Source organism: Dipodomys merriami, unplaced genomic scaffold (genome assembly GCF_024711535.1).
Source record: "Dipodomys merriami isolate MVZ:Mamm:240054 unplaced genomic scaffold, mDipMer1.0.p SCAF_9, whole genome shotgun sequence".
Taxonomy (NCBI): domain Eukaryota; kingdom Metazoa; phylum Chordata; class Mammalia; order Rodentia; family Heteromyidae; genus Dipodomys; species Dipodomys merriami.
Genome location: NW_027206512.1, coordinates 38,506,135 through 38,528,219, shown reverse-complemented (window position 1 = coordinate 38,528,219; position 22,085 = coordinate 38,506,135). Strand labels below are relative to the sequence as shown.

General features: G+C 37.1%; 1 protein-coding gene across 1 annotated transcript in view; it reads left to right on the top strand.

Moving 5' to 3' along the window:
* Window positions 1–17,396, top strand: part of Gabrb1 (gamma-aminobutyric acid type A receptor subunit beta1) — a 313,871-nt gene extending 296,475 nt beyond the window's left edge. The window contains exon 9 of the mRNA XM_070012745.1: window positions 4,724–17,396. Within this exon, the coding sequence (XP_069868846.1) occupies window positions 4,724–5,068 (345 nt within the window). The 3' untranslated portion in view covers window positions 5,069–17,396. The remainder of the gene's footprint in view (window positions 1–4,723) is intronic.
* The last annotated feature ends 4,689 nt before the right edge of the window (window positions 17,397–22,085 follow it).

The following is a 22,085-nucleotide window of genomic DNA, read 5'->3' as shown; positions in this document are numbered from 1 at the left end:
GGCTACAAAGTTTGTCTTTGATTTAAAATCAGTGTGATCAGAAAGGGAACGTCAGTGCTTGTACAGGAGGATACAGTGTTTGGGATTTGACTGATTGAGACCTTTCAGTGTCTTCAATGAGGGAGATAATGTCCTATGACATGCGGAGGGTCTTATCTATTCATCATCTGGAGCCGTGACTGACACATAGCAGACATTCTACAACATTTACTGAATCAAACAAGAAATAAATGAACTCATTGCATGTTAAATGTTTATACATGTTCTGCCTAATACTAGCTTTTTCAGCACAGAAACTATGCCAGTATATGGAAGGGGGAAGTGCAGGCAAAGAATTGTCAAACCTGGGCTGGAGGTATGGCTCAGGTGGTAGAGTACCAGCCAATGAGTAGAAGCAAGCATCAGATAGTAAGTTTCAGTCCTTGTCTCTGACAAAAAAAGAAGAGAGAAGAAAAAAGAAAGAGAAGGAAGAGGAGGAGGAGGAGGAGGAGGAGGAGGAGGAGGAGGAGGAGGAGGAGGAGGAGGAGGAGGAGGAGGAGGAGGAAGAAGAAGAAGAAGAAGAAGAAGAAGAAGAAGAAGAAGAAGAAGAAGAAGAAGAAGAAGAAGAAGAAGAAGAAGAAGAAGAAGAAGAAGAAGAAAAGCCCTTGTGGTTGCAGATCTAAAATCACATTCTCTGCCTTCTTTTATCTATTATCTGAAACATGCATTTGGATCATTTTCTGAAGTAGAAGGCAGAGGGTTTATTTGTTGGTCTTCCTATAGCTTTAATAATAATCTTTCCATTCTCTAAATTTAGATACAATGTGAGCACTAAATTAAAGAATCAGTTATGTTGGGTTGGGGAATATAGTTGATATAATGTGGTCCAGTCCCTCCATTCCCTCCCAATCACCAGAAAGCATGAAAAACTACAGTCCTTAGCCCCAAGTCTGACAGAATTATCTGTGGATTCCTAACACTGCAGTTCAATACTTCATTGCAGTTTGGCTCGGTGAGCCAACCAGAGGTAGAATGAAAGCCAGAAATACAAGCTTCTTTCTTTCAAAGATGCCTGCCACATAGGTCAGGGCAGAGCAGCAGCAAAAGGGGAGGAGAAGGGAAGTTTGATGTGAGCCTGACTTCATTTTACCAGAAATTGGAGTAGGAATTTCCTCTTTTTATGCTGACATGAGGAGTAGGGTCTGCTCATGCCATTGAACAATTATCCATCATCAGCAATGCTCATGTTCTCTATCTGAAAATCTCCCCAAAATCCACTACATTAACATTCTTACTGTCAGGATCATGCTTTTACGCAGATGTTGATATTTCTTCAGTAACTGGGTAGCATTTGACCACTACAGATGAAGCAATATGCAACATGGCTTCTTGCTGCTTCTAAATATTTTTTTAATATAGCAATAACCATTTTCCTTGTGGCTACAATTTTTAGAAAACTCTATCAGTTGTGCATGAGTGAACCAACACACATAGCTACACACATATATACATAACCACCACACATATACACACACATATACAAAGTATATAACATCAGCTCTTAAATTAGACAGGAAAGACACTGGAAGGAGAAAGTAATTGTTTTGTGTATCTTTTTAAGTTTTTCTGAATATATGATAAGGTTGGTTTAATTATAGAACCACGAAATCTTTTCTGTTGTGAAAGTTAATTTATTATTTTATATGTCAGACTCCGTAAAACTGTGAGTGGACACCTTTGGAGGATTTGTCCAAATTAATAAACTTCTTGATGCCTCAAAGTTACCCAAAACATCATAATAAAATGTGCGGTACTTGTCATGACTTCTGTTTCATCAGAAGCATCTGCAGGCTTTGCTGGCTGACTCTAAATTCCAGCAACCATTTATTTAGAGATCCCTCATCAAAGAACTTAATGATGCATATAATACAGATCAAAGGAATCAGTTTTACACGTTTGGTTTTGATTTTATGAACGTTGTACCCTCCACCTGGAATAGTCCCCATAACCAAAGCCTGCCAGACTGGAAAGAAATCCTTGAGGTTACTTATACATGGGAGCATGGACATGTAGAATTATCTAAGGTCATTCCTCACTACTTAATAATAAAACTGAGATAAGAACACTTCTAACCCCCAGTCCTTCCATGTACCCATCCTTTCAGCCCCATCTTTTCATGTCGCCTTCTGCCACCTCCCATTACTCCTCACTTTTATGAAGCCCTTACTTAGTCTACCCTGTGCCATTTAGTATTTGGTGAAGAAAACATTTCACTGTTACTGACCAAATTATATTTTAATGATGTAACTCCCAGGAGATAAATATCTCAGAATAACAGAAAGCTCTGATTTCTACTCATCTCTCCTCCTAGAAAAATCATGTGCTCTACTTTCCATCTTCTGAAATGGTTCTTTCTTCTTCCATGAGTTCAACAACACTTTGTTCCTTACCAGCCGCAGTAGCACAAACTTTCATCACCATGACTTTACAACCACTGATTTGCATTCCATGGTGTGAACACACACCACATAGACCATAATCTGCATCCAGCTCATCGGCAGTGACCATCATCCTGCTTCTGGCCTCGGAAACATCAGCACATCCTTCTATCCGAGTCCCCTATCACACCGAGTTCCCATATGCTACATTTCACTTACTCTAACAACACCTGCTTTGGTCAACCCTCACTTTCACCTTCATAGACACTCTAGTCTCTTGTGTAAGCTAATGTTTCATTTCTTTTCCTGTTTTTAATTTTTTTTCAAATTTTTCTGTCAGTTATGAGGCTTAAATCCAGGGCCTGGACACTGTCCCTGACCTTTATTGCTCTAGGCAATGCTCTACTGCTTGCAGCCATAGCACCATTCTGCTTTGTTTTGTTTGTGGTTGGGTAACTGGAGATAAGAATCTCAAAGATTTTCCTGCCCAGGCTGGCTTTGAACCACAATCCTCAATCTCAACCTCCTGCATAGGTGGATTACAGGAGTGAGGCACCAGCACCCGGCTTCATTTCTATTCTTACTTTGAACTACAAAGTTTTATATAAGTGTGTAACTGCCTTTACCTCCTTGACACAGTCAGGACGATTTCTGCTTCCGCTCTTATTCTAAGACCATAGATCTCCTCCTTGGGCAATCTACAAGCCTCTTCTTTTACTTTCTTCCTTTTGTTCTTTCTGATACTACATTGATTCTCTTCTTTTGGCTACCCCTCCTTTCTCAATCTCCTATCTATCCATCTATCCTTCTCTATCCATCTTTGCTCTCTTTTCGTGTGCTCCCAGCAAGGAACCTCTAAAATTAATCTCACCTGAATGGAAATAGTACTACAAGTCAAGCACTATGATATTCATCCTATCTTTAAAGACAGCTGCTTATATTATCTTTGGAAAACCTTCAGATTCATTTATGAGCCCTATACCTTCCCAGCAAAGTCAGTTAGCAAAGCGTACCAACTTGAAACAAGCCCACATTGTTCACCAAAATGTGCTCAGATGTCATGGCATTCCAGAAGTGTGTATGTGCACAAAGCATAGGGAGTAAGTAGCCAGGAGCCCTGGGATTCATATCACTGTTTGGAAAGAAGCAAGTGAACCATGGTGGAATGACAGAGGTTCAAGTATTGTCTTTGACCCATTGATCCCAGTTCTATAAGTTCAATCTGAGGAACATCCAGTTATGCCTATGCACATAATTAACGAAAAAATGGTCTTGTAAATTGTTTGTAAATCTATGGAAGTAAGTAAAAACAAATCTTAACATCTTACAATAGATTAACTCAATTATGGCTCATCCATGTAAGTCATTAACAAATGATGTTGACAGAAGAGTATCAGATAACACACAAAGATGAGTAAGCTACATTAATAACTGAAAAAAATCTTTGTGGAACAAAACATATAGATGTATCTGTGTTTGTAAATACAGATGATGAGAACTGGAAGGCTAGCACGATATTAGCAGTTGGCTCTGAAAGTACATTATGAATTTTCACTTTTTTCTCTAGCTTTAAATGTCTCCCTATACCAGTTATATAACAAGAAGATATGTCACAACACACACACACACACACACACACACACACACACACACACACACACAGAGGGGTAAGCTTTGTGAGTGGAGACAATATGACAGCTAGAAGCATGGTTAGATAACTAGCAAGATAGACCGATGACTAATAGATGGTGATCATTAATACATAAACAGATGATGAGAGATGGATGACAGATAATAGGAAAGAAGACAGATGATAGATATAGGTAGATAGATAGATAGATAGATAGATAGATAGATAGATAGATAGATAGATAGATAGATAGATAGATAGATAGATAGATAGATAGATAGATAAGATTTAGACAAGTAGCTGATAGGCAGATAGATGATTGATGGATGGTAAGTGATGGGTGATAGATAATAGACAGATAATAGTAGGTAGATGGATAGATACATACATACATACTTAGAGAGAGAAAGAGAGATTAGATAGATAGATAGATAGATAGATAGATAGATAGATAGATAGATAGATAGATAGATAGATAGATAGATGGATGGATGGATGGATGGATGGATGGATGGATGGATGGATGGATGGCAGGGATGGATAACCTCCACATCTAGGAGGCAGATGGAGTAAGATACTTGTGGAAGAGCACTGAGCACTTGCTGCATGAGCAAATGAGTGAACACAACGGTTCGTCCTGGCCTTGGCATCTTACCCTGTTCTTTTCTGCCATCAGGTGGACGCCCATGGCAACATTCTCCTCAGCACCCTGGAGATCAGGAACGAGACGAGCGGCTCGGAAGTGCTCACGGGCGTGAGCGACCCCAAGGCCACCATGTATTCGTACGACAGTGCCAGCATCCAGTACCGCAAGCCGCTGAGCAGCAGGGAGGGGTACGGGCGCGCGCTGGACCGGCACGCGGTGCCCAGCAAGGGCCGCATCCGCAGGCGCGCCTCCCAGCTCAAAGTCAAAATCCCGGACTTGACTGATGTGAACTCCATTGACAAGTGGTCCCGAATGTTTTTCCCCATTACCTTTTCTCTCTTCAATGTCGTCTACTGGCTTTACTATGTACACTAAAATCTGTCCCAATGGTTTGGTTGAGACTACTTTTTCTTCTCTTGTTTTTTAACCCCACAGGTCCCCAACAGCGATACTGCTGTGCTTTTTGAGGTAAGAGATTCAGCCATCCAATTGGTTTTTGAGTCTTGCATATCGATTTTATTATTACTCCGTGTTTACTTCAAAAACAAAACTATTTTTTCCAGTCTACTGTGGTCCAGGTTATCAGCTCTTTCAGAGCTCTATTAATTGCCATGTTTACAAACAAACCCAAAAAGAAGTTAGATAGACCTTTAGCTGTCTCTCCTAGTTGCCCGGGATTTCATTGAATTATTTTTTTAAAAGAAAAGGAAATGAAGACCTCCCTATGGGTCGGTATTAACTTCCTGGTAAGCTGTAACAATCTCATGCTGCCAAAACAAACAAACAAACAAACAAACCCACAATTTCCAAGATCTCAGAAGACAAAACAAAGCCATTGAAAAGTTACAGATTTCCAGGAAGAAGGCAAAACAAAACAAAACAACCAAAACACATGGAAAAGAAAAGGAAATTTCCCTCCACTCTAGTCCCCCCAAGTCCCTTGTAGACTGCCTCCTTAGCTCCCCAAAAGAGGAGAGAGATCAGCAAATGCTGGTCGTCCAGGTTACAGCAAACTCAACCTGCCAACTTCACCTACCATGAGGAGGGATCACCTTACAAATGCCTCTTAGACTTCTTGGCAAATGTTTAACATTAGAGTCTGGTTTGGTCAACCTGGTAGCCGTTGAGATCATTTTTTTTTCTGACTGTCCACTTCCCATGAGAAGCCTTGAACACACTCCATGAGGCCTCGAAGCTTTTCAAGCTATGCCATGCCCTCACATTTCCATAATTCTTCCTCCAGAGAAACAAAGAGAAAGACTGGGGCAGACTGGTGAGGGCTTTGAAGGCAAGAGGAAGTGATTTTTGTCTGAGGAACATACTTCCCTTTCCACAAGGAAGGCAAGACTTATGTGCTGTGAAAGGGTGCCTGGGCAGTGGTCTGAACTGCCAATTCTTAAAATCAACTAGTATATACTTCTTAGCCTTCCAGAAAGCAGGATCTGCCTGGGACCAGCTACTCACACAAGACTCCAATGGCCCTCCATGGCTCTACACTCTGCACTTTGCATTGCAAACTAGGAAATGATCCAGGAAATGATCTACCCTCACCCAGGTTGGTATCCTTCTCCAAAACCAGATTTCCCTCTTAAGAACACAATCTGAAGCAACAAAAACATAGATTAGAAGCAACAAGGGAGAAAGCATTGAGCCTTGAAACATGTGCACCAGCCCCGGCATACATAGATCTTGTCTATGCTCATCCATCTCTGTCATTAATGCTCTCTTTTATTTCTCAGAAAGGTTATTCTAGGCCATGGTTCTCATGACTATCACTAACACAACACAGTTCTAACTATGTCCAGTCAGCTACAGTTAAGAACCTTCTCATTTTCCATCATTAAAACTATTTTGTTTCCATTTGGAATCTGTAATAATTTCATACGTGAATTTTTTAGGTTGGGTGAGTGATAGAGGTGGATTGTCACCTGATCCAAGGATGGGAAATACTGCACATACTACAGTAGAACTAGCTGTCCCTAAAGCCATAGAGAGGATCTATGTCTAGAATAGCCTGAACTGCTGGAAATTAGAGTCACAATTGGAAAGATAAGGTTGAATTCCTACTCATGACCACAAGGGGAGAGAGTAATGAGATAGTCTTTTAGAAAGCAAGAGGAAATGGAAACCAGAAAATAGATGAATAGGTATAGCTTAACATGGTATACATTAGTAAGAACATCAGAATTCACCTGGAAAAATGATCTCAATGGTTTTATGAGGGATTGGTAGGGATGTGGGGACCAAATTTTTGTTTAAACTTTCAATCCTACGAGTACACTTCCTTGGTCAAGGTACTGGCCCCCTATACCTGCATCCTGAGGGAATTATGTCATCTATTTGAAACTCTCTCAGTCCCTTGCTGAGTGTGATGCTTTGTCATTGTAAAATGCCCAAATGGAATACATGTAGCCATGTGAGTAATTGTTAAGGCTTTTATTCCCAGTGACCACCCAGAAACGACGGTGCAGTCATTTATTTTAAAGACAGGAAGTGAAATTTGGGCCTAATGTCTAGCAGAAATGACTCCTGATGTTAACACTGTTTAGAAAGCTTTTAATGATGAAATGCAAAAATCAGAAAGGAAATATCTGTAATACATGTCCATTCACAAAATAATTTCTCTTTAATTGTTTAGATCATTCTTCTTGGGAAAAAAGTTGAGGTAATGTGTATTTTTATTATTACTTTATCTTGCCTTTAAAAAAAATCTAAAAGCATTTGCTTGCTATAATTTTAGATGGAAAGCACCTGGGGGGGGGGGCGCGGAATAAAAATGAACTCTTGTATCTTAAGCTTTGTAAAGTGCAAAATCATTAAGTCTGAATCTACCCATTGGGCACAAATGTTTATTATCATCTGAGTAGTCTGGGCATTGTAGCTACTATTATGCAAATCCTACCAAATCTCTCTGGGTTGGGAGGCAATGGCAGACAGAAGAATTGAAAAGCTGTCATGCTTGTAGGTAATGATCTCTGTTCCCTTTTTCCTTCTTTTGGATACTTCCCAGACATATCCTTTTCTTACTGGCCCCTATCCCAGCTAAATCCTCCCATTGTAGGCTGAAAAGTCCATCGGGGGGACAAAATCCTCTGGCTTGTATGCCTTGTCTTAACCAAAATGACGTACATAAATCATAAAAGTTCCAAATCATTCCTAAGTGCCCCTTTTCTTGAAAGATTCAGAATATTACATTATCCAAGGGTTATTTAACTAATACTGGGTTGTTTTTCTTTTTGCCATAAAAATAGCTGTAAATCCTGAAGTGGCATCAGAGTCTGAGAAAGGCACAGACTCACGCTCTTAATGCCATAGCCATGTCCAGAAAACCCCATGTTTGGTTCATTTGGTGACACAAATTGTATTAACTTAACCTGTGTAGACCCAGAAGACATCCCTTGTTTCACTTGACCATGATGACTCCACATTCATTACCTTCTGTTCATTCTTCCTTGGCTTAAAGTGTCAGGGTGGTGGCATGCATGATCATTACCAGCTTTGTGAGGCAAAGACCAGGTAAAGACTTAGTTTTACTTGACTTACCCAGGATTACTATCTGTATCCTCTCCATAGCTAAATAGAAACCACAGCTTCTTGTTGGTACTTTTTGCAGACTGACTGAAGTGTGTTCTTACATATACCATCATTATTGTGCATTAAAGTCAATGAAGGATCTTGAAAACAACAGAAATATGTGTGGCACAGAGAATAAAGTTTGCTTGAAAGGTCCAAGAATAGGCTTTCTTTAAATATAAATATATGTGTGTGTGTATAATCCACAGAAATGTTGACTCAATTCCATCTTTCTAAAATCAATGACTATTTACAAATATTCATTTAGGAAAGAGCTCAATCAAAATTTGTGACATGAAAGCAAAAAGAATATATGTGTAATGCTTCTAGAAAGGAACGATCTCCAAGATTCTTATGTGGACAGTCTCAAATGGTATCTTACTAAAGTGTGACATGCACCTTTTTATTTCCCTCAATGAAGTATAATCATAAATCCCAGGAGGGAGGAAAAAGGAATGGCCAAGCATTCTCTCATGTTGGTTCAATCAACATTTATTGTGATACAGAAAGCAGGAAGAAAAAAAAAGTACTTGTTTCCTGAAAGTAAGCAGATAACACAAAGATAAATTTGTTAAAGAGATGTAGACAATTCTGTAAACTTCCTTGTAAATTCTGTACATAGTTCATTGAACTGTTCTCTGTGGTGTGGTGGTCCTCAACTTTGGGTGGATGTTTGAAAACAATCCTGAGCTTTGTAAATAATGTAAGCTTATAAAGCATTTGCTTTTATTCATGAAATGACATGACCAGTGATTTGGGCCCAAACCAGAATTTTTGCAGCCCTTGCTCTTTCTCTGCTGTTTTGTGTATACAGTTATGTAAATCTGCTGTAAGCCATAGCCAGGTGTCTGTGATTGCTGCCTCATGCTCTTACCCCACTGAACAGGACAGCAGACTCTGAAAAGGCTGCAAGTCTGTGGGACCCGGGAACAGTGCACCAGCAGAAACAGGAACTGGGGCAAGCTGCTCCTGAACTGTGTCATGAACATAGATGTGTTATTATCAGTCACTTGTGGCTACTCATATCTTTTAATACTGAATTATCCATGCTGCTGAGAGGGTCAGGAATGGAAGAAATTCTCAAAATCCAGAGATGATTTAAAGCTTCATTTGAACCACTAGCTTTAGCTCCTACCTTCTCTTCCGCTATTTCCTCAAACTTCTAATAACAATGAAAGAGCATAGGAGGAAAGGGTTTGATCAGTGTAGACATAAATAAGGAGGAGCAAGGAAGAAAGAGTTAAGTGGCCTTGATACACTAAGCTGCTTCATTCCCCAAAGACACCGAGGTGACTGTGTTGTTACTGTTTAAAGGTAAAGAGAAACAGTGGTATGAATTGAACATTAAAACAGGGATTTTCCAACTTAGGGTAGGATTATGTGTGGTATGTACTAGTTACACTCACAAGAGAGTCTGACAATTAAACGTTCTCAAAGATATTTTCCCCAAGTGTTGGTGTTCATGAAAGTGTCCAGAATGGTGGGATATTATGTCATAAGATGTGTTTCCATGTGAACTGGCAGACAGGGTGGGTGTATCTGGAGAAATTCAGAATATACAAGCAATAGGAAATAGGGATTTGTTTCTTAGAAATGTATTGACTAGAATAGTATCTTTTTTAGAGATGAGAAACAAGGAAGGTGGGGTTTTTTAAAGCATTTTAAGTGCTAGGAGAATAGGGAGTCATCATTATGAGACATTTTGGTCCCAAAACTTTGCCCACCAGGATCCACTATTAATTAAGAAAAAGGCTTTGTTTGAGCTAACCTGATTAGTCAATTAAGTACAGAACACAATGTGCTTATTTTCTCAAAGCTTCTTTTAGAAAGCTTAGATAGAAAATGTAACTGTTGGCAGCCATAATTCCACAAGAAAGTCTCTGAAAATGTTCTCATAAATTAAACTAATGTAAATCCAAAAATGCTATTTTCTGGAAAAATAAAAATGAAGAGTTTTGTGTTTCTATAACAAGAATGTTTTATTCAACTAGAAGAGGTCTAACAGGTTTTGGGGTTTTTTTTAGGCAAGTTGTTTCTTTCCCTTTATTCTTTCATGTGGTATGAGTCCTTGGTATATCAAAGTGTTCACAACCACCTCCAATTACCTCCAAGATCCCTGGCACATCCTGGACTCATCTCATTAGAAATTTCAAGTGGAGAAATTAGGTTCATTTCTGAATCAGTTGGAAAAGAATCTCATTCTCCTGAACAATTCTACTTGCACTTTCTGTTCTATAGACAATCAAAACATAAATCAGTTAGAGAAGCCAAATAACATTCCTCATTTGCCTTAGGTATACAGGGTAACAAATTCCTTCATTTTCAAGAGTCCCAAGCAGTCAAAAGATGAACAAAAGTGAGTCCGCATTGCACCTGCCTCTTCCTGCTTTTTGGGTTTCCCTACAAAAGAAACAGGAAGATCAGACATTCCCCAATATATTTTTATATGTACAAATGATCAGAATATAAATGTGTTTGCACTTAGTGATTCGGGGCTTTTGTAAAAATAGATAGTCTCTTCTGTCTCCTTTATGCTACCCCAATGAATTTGATTCCTCTTTTTGTCCTCTTCTTTCTTTCTTCCAAGCATTATTAGCTATCTTTCTTATAAACCGCTGAATGTTCCAACTTCTTTGGGCATATATTTCATATCCTTCATTTAATTCACAAATCAATTATCTTTGTTAATTTTTCCAATTCTTACCTATATTGTCTTTAAAAGGTCTGTGGAGACAAGGTAACCAGGCCCAGATTCTTCTGAACTGCCTTGGGTTAGTCTTACTTTCTGCTTTTCTGTTCCTTATGTAAAGATTACATGTTTACATGAATCTTTTTCTCTTCCTGCTTATTTCAGACTAGACTGGAAATAAAAGTAATGAGCTCCAACCTGTGGGGGATAAGGTCATGTTTTGATGATAAGGTCATGTTTTGATATTATAATAGAATAAATTCAAACTGTACTATTTCTTCATCCAACTTGTCTATCCATGCCCTCCTTTAAGTCTTGACTATACACCACTTAAAAATATATAATTATTACCTTCCAGAAGGTTTTCTCATTCAATTATCACTGATTTCACACTGTCCTTTAGGAAAGTAACTTACTTCATCCTCTCTGTATCTTGTTACAAGTTCTACTTCTTTTTTAATTTTTATTTTTCGTATCTTTAGTTTTGTACAGGAGTTTTTAACTCAACATGTCTATTTATGTGTATGATGCATGCTGGCCAGTGTCACCCACAGCCACTTGCAGGCCTTCTACTAGATGTTAGAGATGGTCATTGAACAGATTATAATCAAACTGTCCAAATTAGCACCATAAAATTATGTAGAATACCTGCTCCCTCCAGACAGTATTACAATACACAGTCACACTCCAAAGTTAACAATAAATGAGCTACATCATAGAGACAGAAAAATATAGTGGATGCTTCAAGACACCTTGGATTGAGCATTGTTTTTGTGCAATGGAAAGGTGTTTGGCTCCAGACATGCCACCACATGACTTCCAAGTTCTTTGAAGGTAATCTTAGAGAGGTTCATTTATACGGGACTTTCACAGAATGATACAGGAACACTGTGGCTGCTAACATAGCCCACAAACTTGATCATAATGCTTGTAGCATATTTTGAGAGGAAGCCATCTGGCGTCAAGTAAAACTTAGCTGAATAGTTGTTCATTTTTCTTTAAATATATATTGAATCTATTGAATAGACACATTTTTACTATTTTTAATATTTTTCTGTTCTGTATGACTTAAGAGCATTTTCAAGACAGTCTCAGACAACATTTATCAATGTGATCTGATCTCTTTTTAAATGTCTGGAAGACATAGATGTCCTCAAAACCTTCTCTGTAATTAGTGAAGGAAAAGCCATGAACCCTCTCTCATGGATTGAAAAGCCAACTTATAAGCACCATCTGAGCTTAAACGCTGCCACTGTGCCCTCTGTAGTCCTGAATTCCACTGCTGTCTCTTTCTCCATTCAAGGTAGAGTCACAGGTACTGTTGATATCTCAGGCAAACTTCCTCCCATCAAGTCAGAAAAGACTCCCAGTCTCTAGCATCTGTTACTTTCCTTGCCCTTTGCCTGCCCCCTCCCACGCTCACTCTGCAGTTAAAGCTGCCAAACATTTTAGGTACAGCCAAGGCAAGAATGAAAGTTTACTTACTAAATTATGGCCAGCCTATCTAGCTATCCATATTCTTAGACATATCTCCCCTCCTTTCCAGTCTTGAACATCGTCCCAGAATGGTTTCTGCATAGATGTTCTTAACTGATATTTTCTCTCACTTTTTTTTTTCTGATTAAAGATACCTTCCAACTCCAATCTTTCACAATTCTTCTGAGAGCCTCCTGACCACTCCAAATTTTAAGGATAGTTGTAGAAAATCTTTCCTTCTATGAGTGGGACAGCCTCTTCTTTGCACACTTGACTTCATATTCAGCCACTGCACTTCAAGCATCTTACAAAGACTACTCTTTGAACCTTCCCAGGTAAAGGTACATGCACTGCTCTTCTTCAAGTAGTAAGTTAATTGCTTTTTCTGGTTTACCATCCTTTCAAACTAGAAATGGATTCACACTCAATAGTATCACCTTAAAAACAGTAGACCTGAGTGTCTTTCAGTCTAACCAAGTTGAGGTTAATACTTAATATTCTGTATATCAGCCATGATTCACTCAGGTGCAAGTAACAAAAGATACAAGTAAAAGGAACTTTTACAATCAGAATGATGTTATCTCAGGCAACAATGAGCTCAGAAGTAAGGTGAAATGTGGGTTGGTTATTTCAATAGTGCAACAACGATGTCATCAGGAACCCAATCTCTTCTAAAACCATTTTCACCTCCCACGGCTGCATATTCATTATCAGTAGCAACTATTGTTATAAAACAGCCATATACCATCCTTCTCACATAGTCATGAGAGGCAGGAGCAACAGTGAGCTGTGCCCTGAATTTCCTTTTCAGCTCAAGGAAATTTTGCTTCAATTGACCTATTGGTCAGAGTCAAATTACATATCTATTCCTGAACCTGAGAAAATGGAATTATCGTGATAGGTTTGCAACATTGACTACCAGAGCTTCCCAGTACCAAAAAAAAATAATTAACAAAAGGAAAGAATGGCTTTGGGGGTAGACATCTGTGACTCTCACACTTTGTCTAAGGTGCTGAAGGACATTTTCCCACATATAATGAATGATTTGACCTTCACTACAACACTATGTATGATGATGGCAGTGCCAATGTCAAGAAATAGAGGCTCGAATTGGTTAATGAATGTCCCAGTATTTGGCAGCTAGTTACTGATGGAGTGAGTAGTAGTCATTCTCAGTTTCTCTCAGTTCCAAAAGCAGTTTTTCCTCCTTTCCTACATTGTTTGGATTTCATTCTTTTTACTTTAAGCCTGATCCCAAGTGCAGTTGGTCTAAAGAAAGATGGAGAGATAGAGGAAAGAAAAACACTTCCTGCTCTCAACCAACTAAAACTGTGTCTTTTCGGGTTTTGGTTTTCCTTCTCCTCCATCCTCTTTTACTCCCACCAAAGTCTTTCATTATTCTCTTGAGAAAATGTAGGAAGAAAGCCTGCACCAAAGAACAGCTTTCCATGGGCCCCAGTTTACATTATTGTTAGGGGACCATATGTCCCAGTTTGTTTAAAACAATCCCTGTGTATAATTATTAACAGAACCCAAAATGTCCACTTTAAGGAACAAATTATATGATTACTCTACTCATGGAGTTTCCCTAACTTGAATGGTTCTAAATTTGGATCAGTAAGCTTAATATTAATACGTTGTAGAAAATGACTCAGCTCCTTCTGATTATTTACTGCCACTAACCAGTCTCTCTGCTTTCATCATGCTCACTGTACTTCTTGTTCTCCTTTATCAGCTTCAAGAAAAGCTGATCCTCATACATCACTCCCTATCACTCCGAACAGCTGCACATCATCCCAAAATGTTCTTATTCTCTCTGAAGTTTCACACTCTTTCCACCTCTCAGATATTTTCTCCTTGCCCCATACTAATGATGGCTTATGGATCAGGCCATTAGTATCTACAAATCTATCATTCTCCTAATTCTTCTAGCCATTTTGGCCCATAAAAATTTTTGTATGTACTGACAGCAGTTTTATAAACATTTTGCCTCCCTAAATAAAGGGCTGTCCCTAAAATTAAACACCCCATTTTCCAGTTTTCTTGTACTGTCCATGGTAGTGTCTACATAGGCCAATCTAATGACTTTCCATAGTAAATTCAGCAATAGAGAACAACATTTCCATAACAGGAATATACTGGATTATAAATAATAACTTGTTGGGCAGATAACTTATACAGTCACCCACAAATTATTTTTGTCCCACAGAGTATAAGCCTACAACCTCTAAATGAATTTAAAATGCAGTCAGAAGTAGAGTTGAACCTGTGTAACATCAGGCAGAAGGAGCAATAAGATTTTTCCCACAGGCATGTTCAGTTTGCAGTGCAATATAATATAACCATTAGAGTCTAATATAACCATTAGTCCATTCATTCTAGCAATTGAATTTTCCATCCTACTTACTACTGCTTTTCCTACAGGAAAAAAAAAAAGTCATTTTTTTGTTTCACCTTTCCCTTTGTCCATGTTTGCCTTATTTAAAAGTCTTTTGTATCTAGGTCTATAAGGTGTCCATCAAAGATGGAGCTACACTGTATTATCAGTAGAACATGCCAATGTGACTACAAATCAATACTCTTAAAGGGTATTACACACCAAATTCAATTTCTGCCAAGATATAAATAGAAAGTTTAGGACTACCTAAGGGAGATAGTTATTCATACTCATCACTGTTTCTCAAGGCAAAATGTATGTAAAGTCCTCCTTATAAGACCCTTTGATTAGCACTCTTAATTCTGTTAAGCATAAATTTTATTTATTTGCATAAATCAACATATAATTTGCAAACTTTAGCTCAGAGTGGCAATCAGCCAACCTCATACTATTAGATAGCATGCTTTTTTTACATTTATTTCCAGTATCAACTCAATATTGATATGTTTCCTACATCTTTTGACTCACTAGATAAACCTTAAAAAATATTTTTTGACAGTGTCCTGAGACATTTTTAGAGAAGCCTGCTTCATCATTCTAACTCACTGTAGTGTCATGGAAAATAGAGTTATATATCCAAGTGACCTTTCACACTAAGAACATCCATTACTTTTCTAAGAAGGGAATGCTTAGAGTTCTATACATTAGTATTTATTAACTGTTTCGCTCAACTCTGTATTTTTAAAGAGCGCTAATAACCTTCTTGACAAAAACTACTACTTGATATCATTACAAGGTCAAAATGTAGGTCTTTGGAAATTCCCAGTAATGTATTTACAAAGACCAAAAATGTTTTTGTATTTTAAAATAATCTTTCATTTTTAACTACCAGAAAGTATTTTGTGCCATTGTACATTGTACATTGCTAATGTAATGCAATGTAACTGTAAAAGGCTATGGTGGAAATGAAAATTGGTGAGTTTAACGTTCCTTTAAATATGATTAAGATGGTTTTCGAAAGAACAGCAACTGAGCCTAGCTATCTTGTAAAATTCCCCACCTATCCATCATCCCTGAATAATTACTTCTCTCCTCTTGACTTTACCAAAACAGACTGAACTCTAGGCAAAGACCTTCACACAGTGATTCTAGAGATTTAGGAAAGCAAAACTCATTAAGCTGAAGAATAGGATATTGCCATATCCTGCCAGCAATGGAACACTTCTTTGGCTACCACTTCACCTAAAAACCCAATAGAATTTTTGAAAAATTGGCCAATCCACTCACCTACTACTTTAGTCCACAGCATCCTGTACTGAACAGTTATGGCTTTCAAAAGCAGGTGCTACTGAGAACACAGAGAGAAACCCCCACCTTCTGTTGCCTCTCAAAATCCGTTATGCTAAACTCACCAAATATGTCAGAGGATGTTAAAAATGTGTTCTCCCATGTGTTTTCTTCAGTCTCCAGTAATCAATTTTGCTATCGACCTTCCTACCAAATGTGATTCAGCTCATTCATATCATGATTGTTATTACACACTTCTTGTAAATAAATGCCTATAGCTCTTTATTTTTCAGACACAGAACTTCTTTCCTGGCAAAGAAACATAAACAATACTTTTATGCTCTTCTGCTCTTTTGTCATAAGCATTTTCTTTCTTTCATAATCAAGTACTATTTTTGTATACCTATCAGACCACTAAAGAAACTCCCTGGCAAGAAGAGTATACTTTCTGGAAACGTAGATTTTTTTTTTAAATGATATTAGGAAGGTTTTAACAAATGCAAGAAAGGAAGGGTCAGACTCCTTTTATAATTCAAGTTTTCTATTTTGTATCACGATATGCTGCATTTTCTGATTGGAATTGCTGTTCTGTCTAATAGTACGTGTGATTTTCCATAGTTGCTTTTTACATCTGAAAACAAACTTTTCAAAAGGTATATTTGTCCCCTTTCTGTTAGGGGTTTTATTAAGATATCCTATCCATTTCATTAATTTTTCAATGTGTTTGATGTATGTGACATTATGCCTTCATTACATCAAAAGCTATCTGTGGACAAAAATCCATGAAGCCTGTCAACTGTGATTTATACAAATGAACAAAGGCATAGATTTCCCTTTCAGCAGTGAATTAGTGGGTAAGGATCTATTCAGTGGCCTCTGATTCCTGACCCTTTTCCCTTTCATGGCCTTTTCTATACCTAATCATTCACTGATTAATTGTATATTCCTGTAAAATACAAAATCAATGTACATGCAATCAGGTATGAACACAAGAGATGCTTGTGCTCTCAATTTCAGGATTCACACATACCCTCCCAGTCATGAGACTGTCGTTCGCTATATATTTTTGTTTACAGTGTGGCTTTGCTATTAAAAAACATTTGTTTGCTTTGGTATTATTACTTTTAAATGTTGTGGCAAAAGAAAAACTGACAACACATTTGAAAGGCTGGTGTCAAAAGCCATCAGCTGTAACTAATAAAAGTAATTGTGCAGCTTTGGAAATGTAGTTTATTGCTGTAAATATGTACAATTTATGTTGGCTTATTTCAAAAACACAAATAAAATTTTTTAATTACAAATGCTTACACATAGAAAGCTTACTTTGTGCTATGTTTGAAAATATATGAAGTTTCATGCATAACTTTCCATAACCCTTAAAAATGTTCAGCATTCTGGAGAGGACTTTTATTGTAAAATTTAATATGAAACTTAATGCCCTTGTTTGGATGAAATTCTTCGCAGGATTATAAAACAACTGGAGGAAAAATATGCCAGCACTTTTTAAGGAGCTTGTTTCTGTACCACTTTTTTTTTTAAATAACATAATTAACTGGTGGCTCATGCCTGTAATCCTAGCTAGTCAGGAGGCTGAGATCTGAGGATCATGGTTCAAAGCCAGCCCAGGCAGAGAAGTCTGTGAGACTCTTCTCTTAATAAACTACTAAAGAAGACCCAGAAGTGGCACTGTGGCTCAAGTGGTAGAGTTCTAGTCTTGAGCAATCGAAGCTCAGGGACAGCACCCAGGCCCTGAGTTTCAGCCTCAGGACCAGCAAAAACAAAAAGACAAAAGAAACACACTTTACAAACATTTGAACAAATGAAGTGTTTATAATATAGAGAAAAATAGAAGGAAGTCTCCTCATGTTTTAAAAAAGATGCCTAAAACAAACTTAATAACATCCATTGTGACAGTCAGTATGTTAAATTTCTCTTAAAGTCTCCATTCTAAATATAAATATTAGAGTTGGTCTGTTTGTCAGTCTTCCTCACATTAAGCCCTCCAACTTCCAAACTCTCTCCCTCCAAAAAGAATGTGTTAATAAAATAATGAACACACTGAAGAGTTCACTGATCCATTACTTGATGGTTATTAGAACAGAGTTCCAATAGAATTCCAAATTTCAGCAGACACAAATTTAATAATCATCTAACAAAATAACTGCAAATCACCACTTTATGAGATGAGCCTTGGCCTGCAGAAGTGCTTTTTGAAGTATTTCATATTGGCAAATATTTCCAGAGCAGTATGTTATACAATGGGAGAACTAAATGGCCATCTAGTTTTATTTAAATTAGAAAGGAATATTTATGTAATCTACTTAGGATTTGTTATAGAAGACACTTAACATACATGTTAAACATCTAATATTTTCCTAAACAAACAAAAAAAGTGTGGATTAATTCAGCAAGTAGTTAAGAATCATGACTAAGTACCCAGTGGATTTCGCCTGTAATCCTAGCTACTCAGGAGTCTGAGATCTGAGGATAAAAGCCAGCCCATCAAGAAAGTCTATGACTCTTACCTCAAATTAACCAACAAAAAAAGCAAGAAGCAGATACATGGCCCAAACAGTAAAGCACTATCTTTCAGGGGGGGGAAAAAAAAAAAACAACTAAGGACCCCAGTACCACACATAGTTAAGGGCAATGGGAAAAGGCCAGGTTACTAATATCAAATGAATCTTCTTGGCCTCAGAGGAAAGTTCAAACAAGACCAATTAAATAAATAAAATTAAGGAGAACATATCTACACATTCACAACGATTATAAAGTGAGAAAGTGCAGAGCCAGAGCCGTGTGAGGGCATACATCGCAGGCTGTGTAGGCATGCATCTGTGCTGTCACTAGAACCCAAGAGATTTCACCTCTGACTACTGCATCATGTCTTTTATGATTCTAAAAAAATCTTCAAACAGGTAAGTTTGGGGCAGCTGCTAACAAGAGAATGAGATTTGCAGCAGCACCAGAGAACCTGTAGTACCATAGACACACACCAGAGGGAACAACAGATTTTGGACTTGTGATAAACCCACAAATGCCTCTAAGTAGGAACATATACGTAGGTTGAGATAACATATAAACAGGTATACATGGGTATAATGATAAAAAGGTCCCCAAGAAGATACAGCAATTATAAATGTATGTGCACTTAACATAAGTACACAAATATATAAACATTGACAAAAATGAAAAGAGAAATAGCAAGCCAATATTGATAGATCCCGGTACCTCCACTTTCAATAACAGATATAACGTGCAGACAATATGAACACTCCCATAGGCCAAATGGACACTAAAGCTATGTACGCAACATTGTATAGGTAAATATAATTTTTTTGGTCGGTCGTGGGGCTTGAATATAAATTTTTGGAACACATTTTCCTCATCAACACTTGGAACATTCTCCAGAACAGATTATATGTTAGGTCACGAAAAAAATCCTTTACCAACTTAGAAAGACTAAATCTATAGCAAGTTTCTCTTCAGATCACAATGGAAAAGAAACTAGAAATCGATGGCACAAGTAAACTGGAAATTTCATCAAAATGTAAAAATTAAGCAAGCTACTCTCCAACAAATGAGTTGAAAAAAATCAAAAGGGAAATTAGAAAATACCTTGAGACAAGTGAAAATGACAACAATATACAAAAACCTAGTGATAAGCAAATATCACACTGAATTTTATAGCACTGAACATACTCATAATGTTTAAAGACCTCAAAATAAATAATCTTATATCCTATGACAACAGTAGGAAAACAAACAAAAAAACTAAGCAAAATTAACAAAAGTAAAGAAATAATAAAGATTGGAAATGATTGAAATAGAAAATTTTTTAAAATAAAAATTTTGAAAATAACAGCAAAGCTGAGAAGATTCTGATAATGCTAGAGACTACTATAAACAATTATAATATAGCAACAACTTGAAAAACCCAAAGAAACTATTTAAATTCTTAGAAAATCACTAACTACCAAGGCTGAATCATGAAGAAATATGAAAGTCTACACAAATGTAGGGAGAATGAGTCAGCAATCAAAAATCTACCAACAAAGAATGGAGCCAGATGGCTAAGCTGAAGAATCTCAAAATATTTGACGAATTAAGCTCTTCTAAAAAAAATTAAGAGGAAGGAATATTTCCAAACTTACTTTATTTGGCCAACATTACCCTGTTACCAAAACCAGGTAATGAAATGACAAGAAAACTGCAAGCCAATACCCTTAACAAATAAAGATACTAATAATCTCAACAAACATTAGCAAGTCAAATTCAACAGAATATTAAAAGAATTGTACTCTATAACCACATGGGATTTATCCCTGAGAAAATCAACTAATATGTTCTACCACATTGACAGAACAAAGAAGTGAAAATATTAGTTAAGTTGCCAGATACAAAATCCACTTTTAAAAAACCCAGCTGTATTTGTGTATGTTAACAATAAACTATTTTGAAAAGGAAATTTAAAAACACAAACACAATCTTATTTAGAATAGCAATTACAAAGAAAACACTACAAATAAACTTAAGCAAGGAAATAAGAAAAAAAACCCTTTAGTGAGATTATAAACTGTGGCTTAAAAAAAAAAAAGAAGACACAAATGGAAGACAGCACCTGCACAGATTGGAGACTTCTGATTGTTGGAATAACTATGCCACTTGATCAATAAACTCAGCGTATCCTCTACCAAAATCCTTATAACATTCATTTTGAGAAAAAAAAACTATACAATTAAAAAAACTGTTGCAGTACCGTAAGTGAACCATAACAGTCAATAAAGAAATCCTTGAGAAAAAATGAAGGTGGATGTCCCACACTTCCTAACTTCAAAACATATATATGGGCCCCAGTATCTCAGGCCTATACTTGTAGCTACTCAGGAGGCTTAGGTGGGAGTATTGTTTAAAAGCCAGCCTAGGAATAAAAGTGCAAGAGACTCGTATCTCCAATTAACCAACAAAAAGTTAGTAAAGCAGTGGCTCAGGTGGTAGAGCACCAGCCTTGAGCAAAAGGCTAAGAAACAGTAGGCCCTGAGTTCAAGCCTAAAAAAAAAGAAAGAAAGAAAAAAGATATAACATGGAGCATTAGGCATTGGTGTTATTGGTGTTTCATACTTGTAATCCTAGCTACTCAAAAAGTAGAATCAGGAGGACTGAAGTTCAATGCTAGCCAAAGCAATAAGCGTATCTAAAACTTTGAATAAATCTAAAAGGTTTTAAAATTAGGCTAATTTACAGGAGAAAAAAGAATAGACAATTCATAGACTGGCATCTCTACAAGGCTTCTATCTAAAGGTCTTGTATTAGGATATATAACCAACTCCCCAAACCCAAGACTATTAAGTTAATGAAGAACCCAATTAAAAATGGGCACCAGATTAGAGCAGAAATTTCACTGAAGTGTAGAGATGCAAAGATGTGTGTTAAAAGATAGTTAGTCATTAAAGAAATGAATATTAAAACCACAGTGAACCACTACTACACATATGTTAAAATAGTGGAAATCAGAAAGACTGACCATACCAGGGTTTGGGCAAGGTGGAATAAAAATTCTCATCTTATAGTGGGAATACAAAGTAATAAAAATCACTGCAAATTTGACATTTTCTTGCGAAAATAAATATTAACCTACCATGACCCCAATATTTCATTCTGAAGTACTTTCTCCAAAGTCAGTGAATGCTCACACAAAGATGTATACACACGCGTTCCATTCTGTATACTGTAATAACCAAAAACTTGCAACAGCCAAACTATCACTAGGTTAAACTGTAGCTTAACTATAGCATAGAATAATTCTCAACAATAAGAAGAAATAAATTCTTAACACGTTGTTAAAACTCAAAAGGACCCTTAAAGATTCTAGACTTTTTTTTTAATGGTGGAGTCAGTGTGCAGAAGACCTAGGTGCAATCCCCCAGCACAAACAAAATAAAAAATGAAGAAAGAAATAGTCTTGATAAGTGACTGTGGTGAGTAATCTA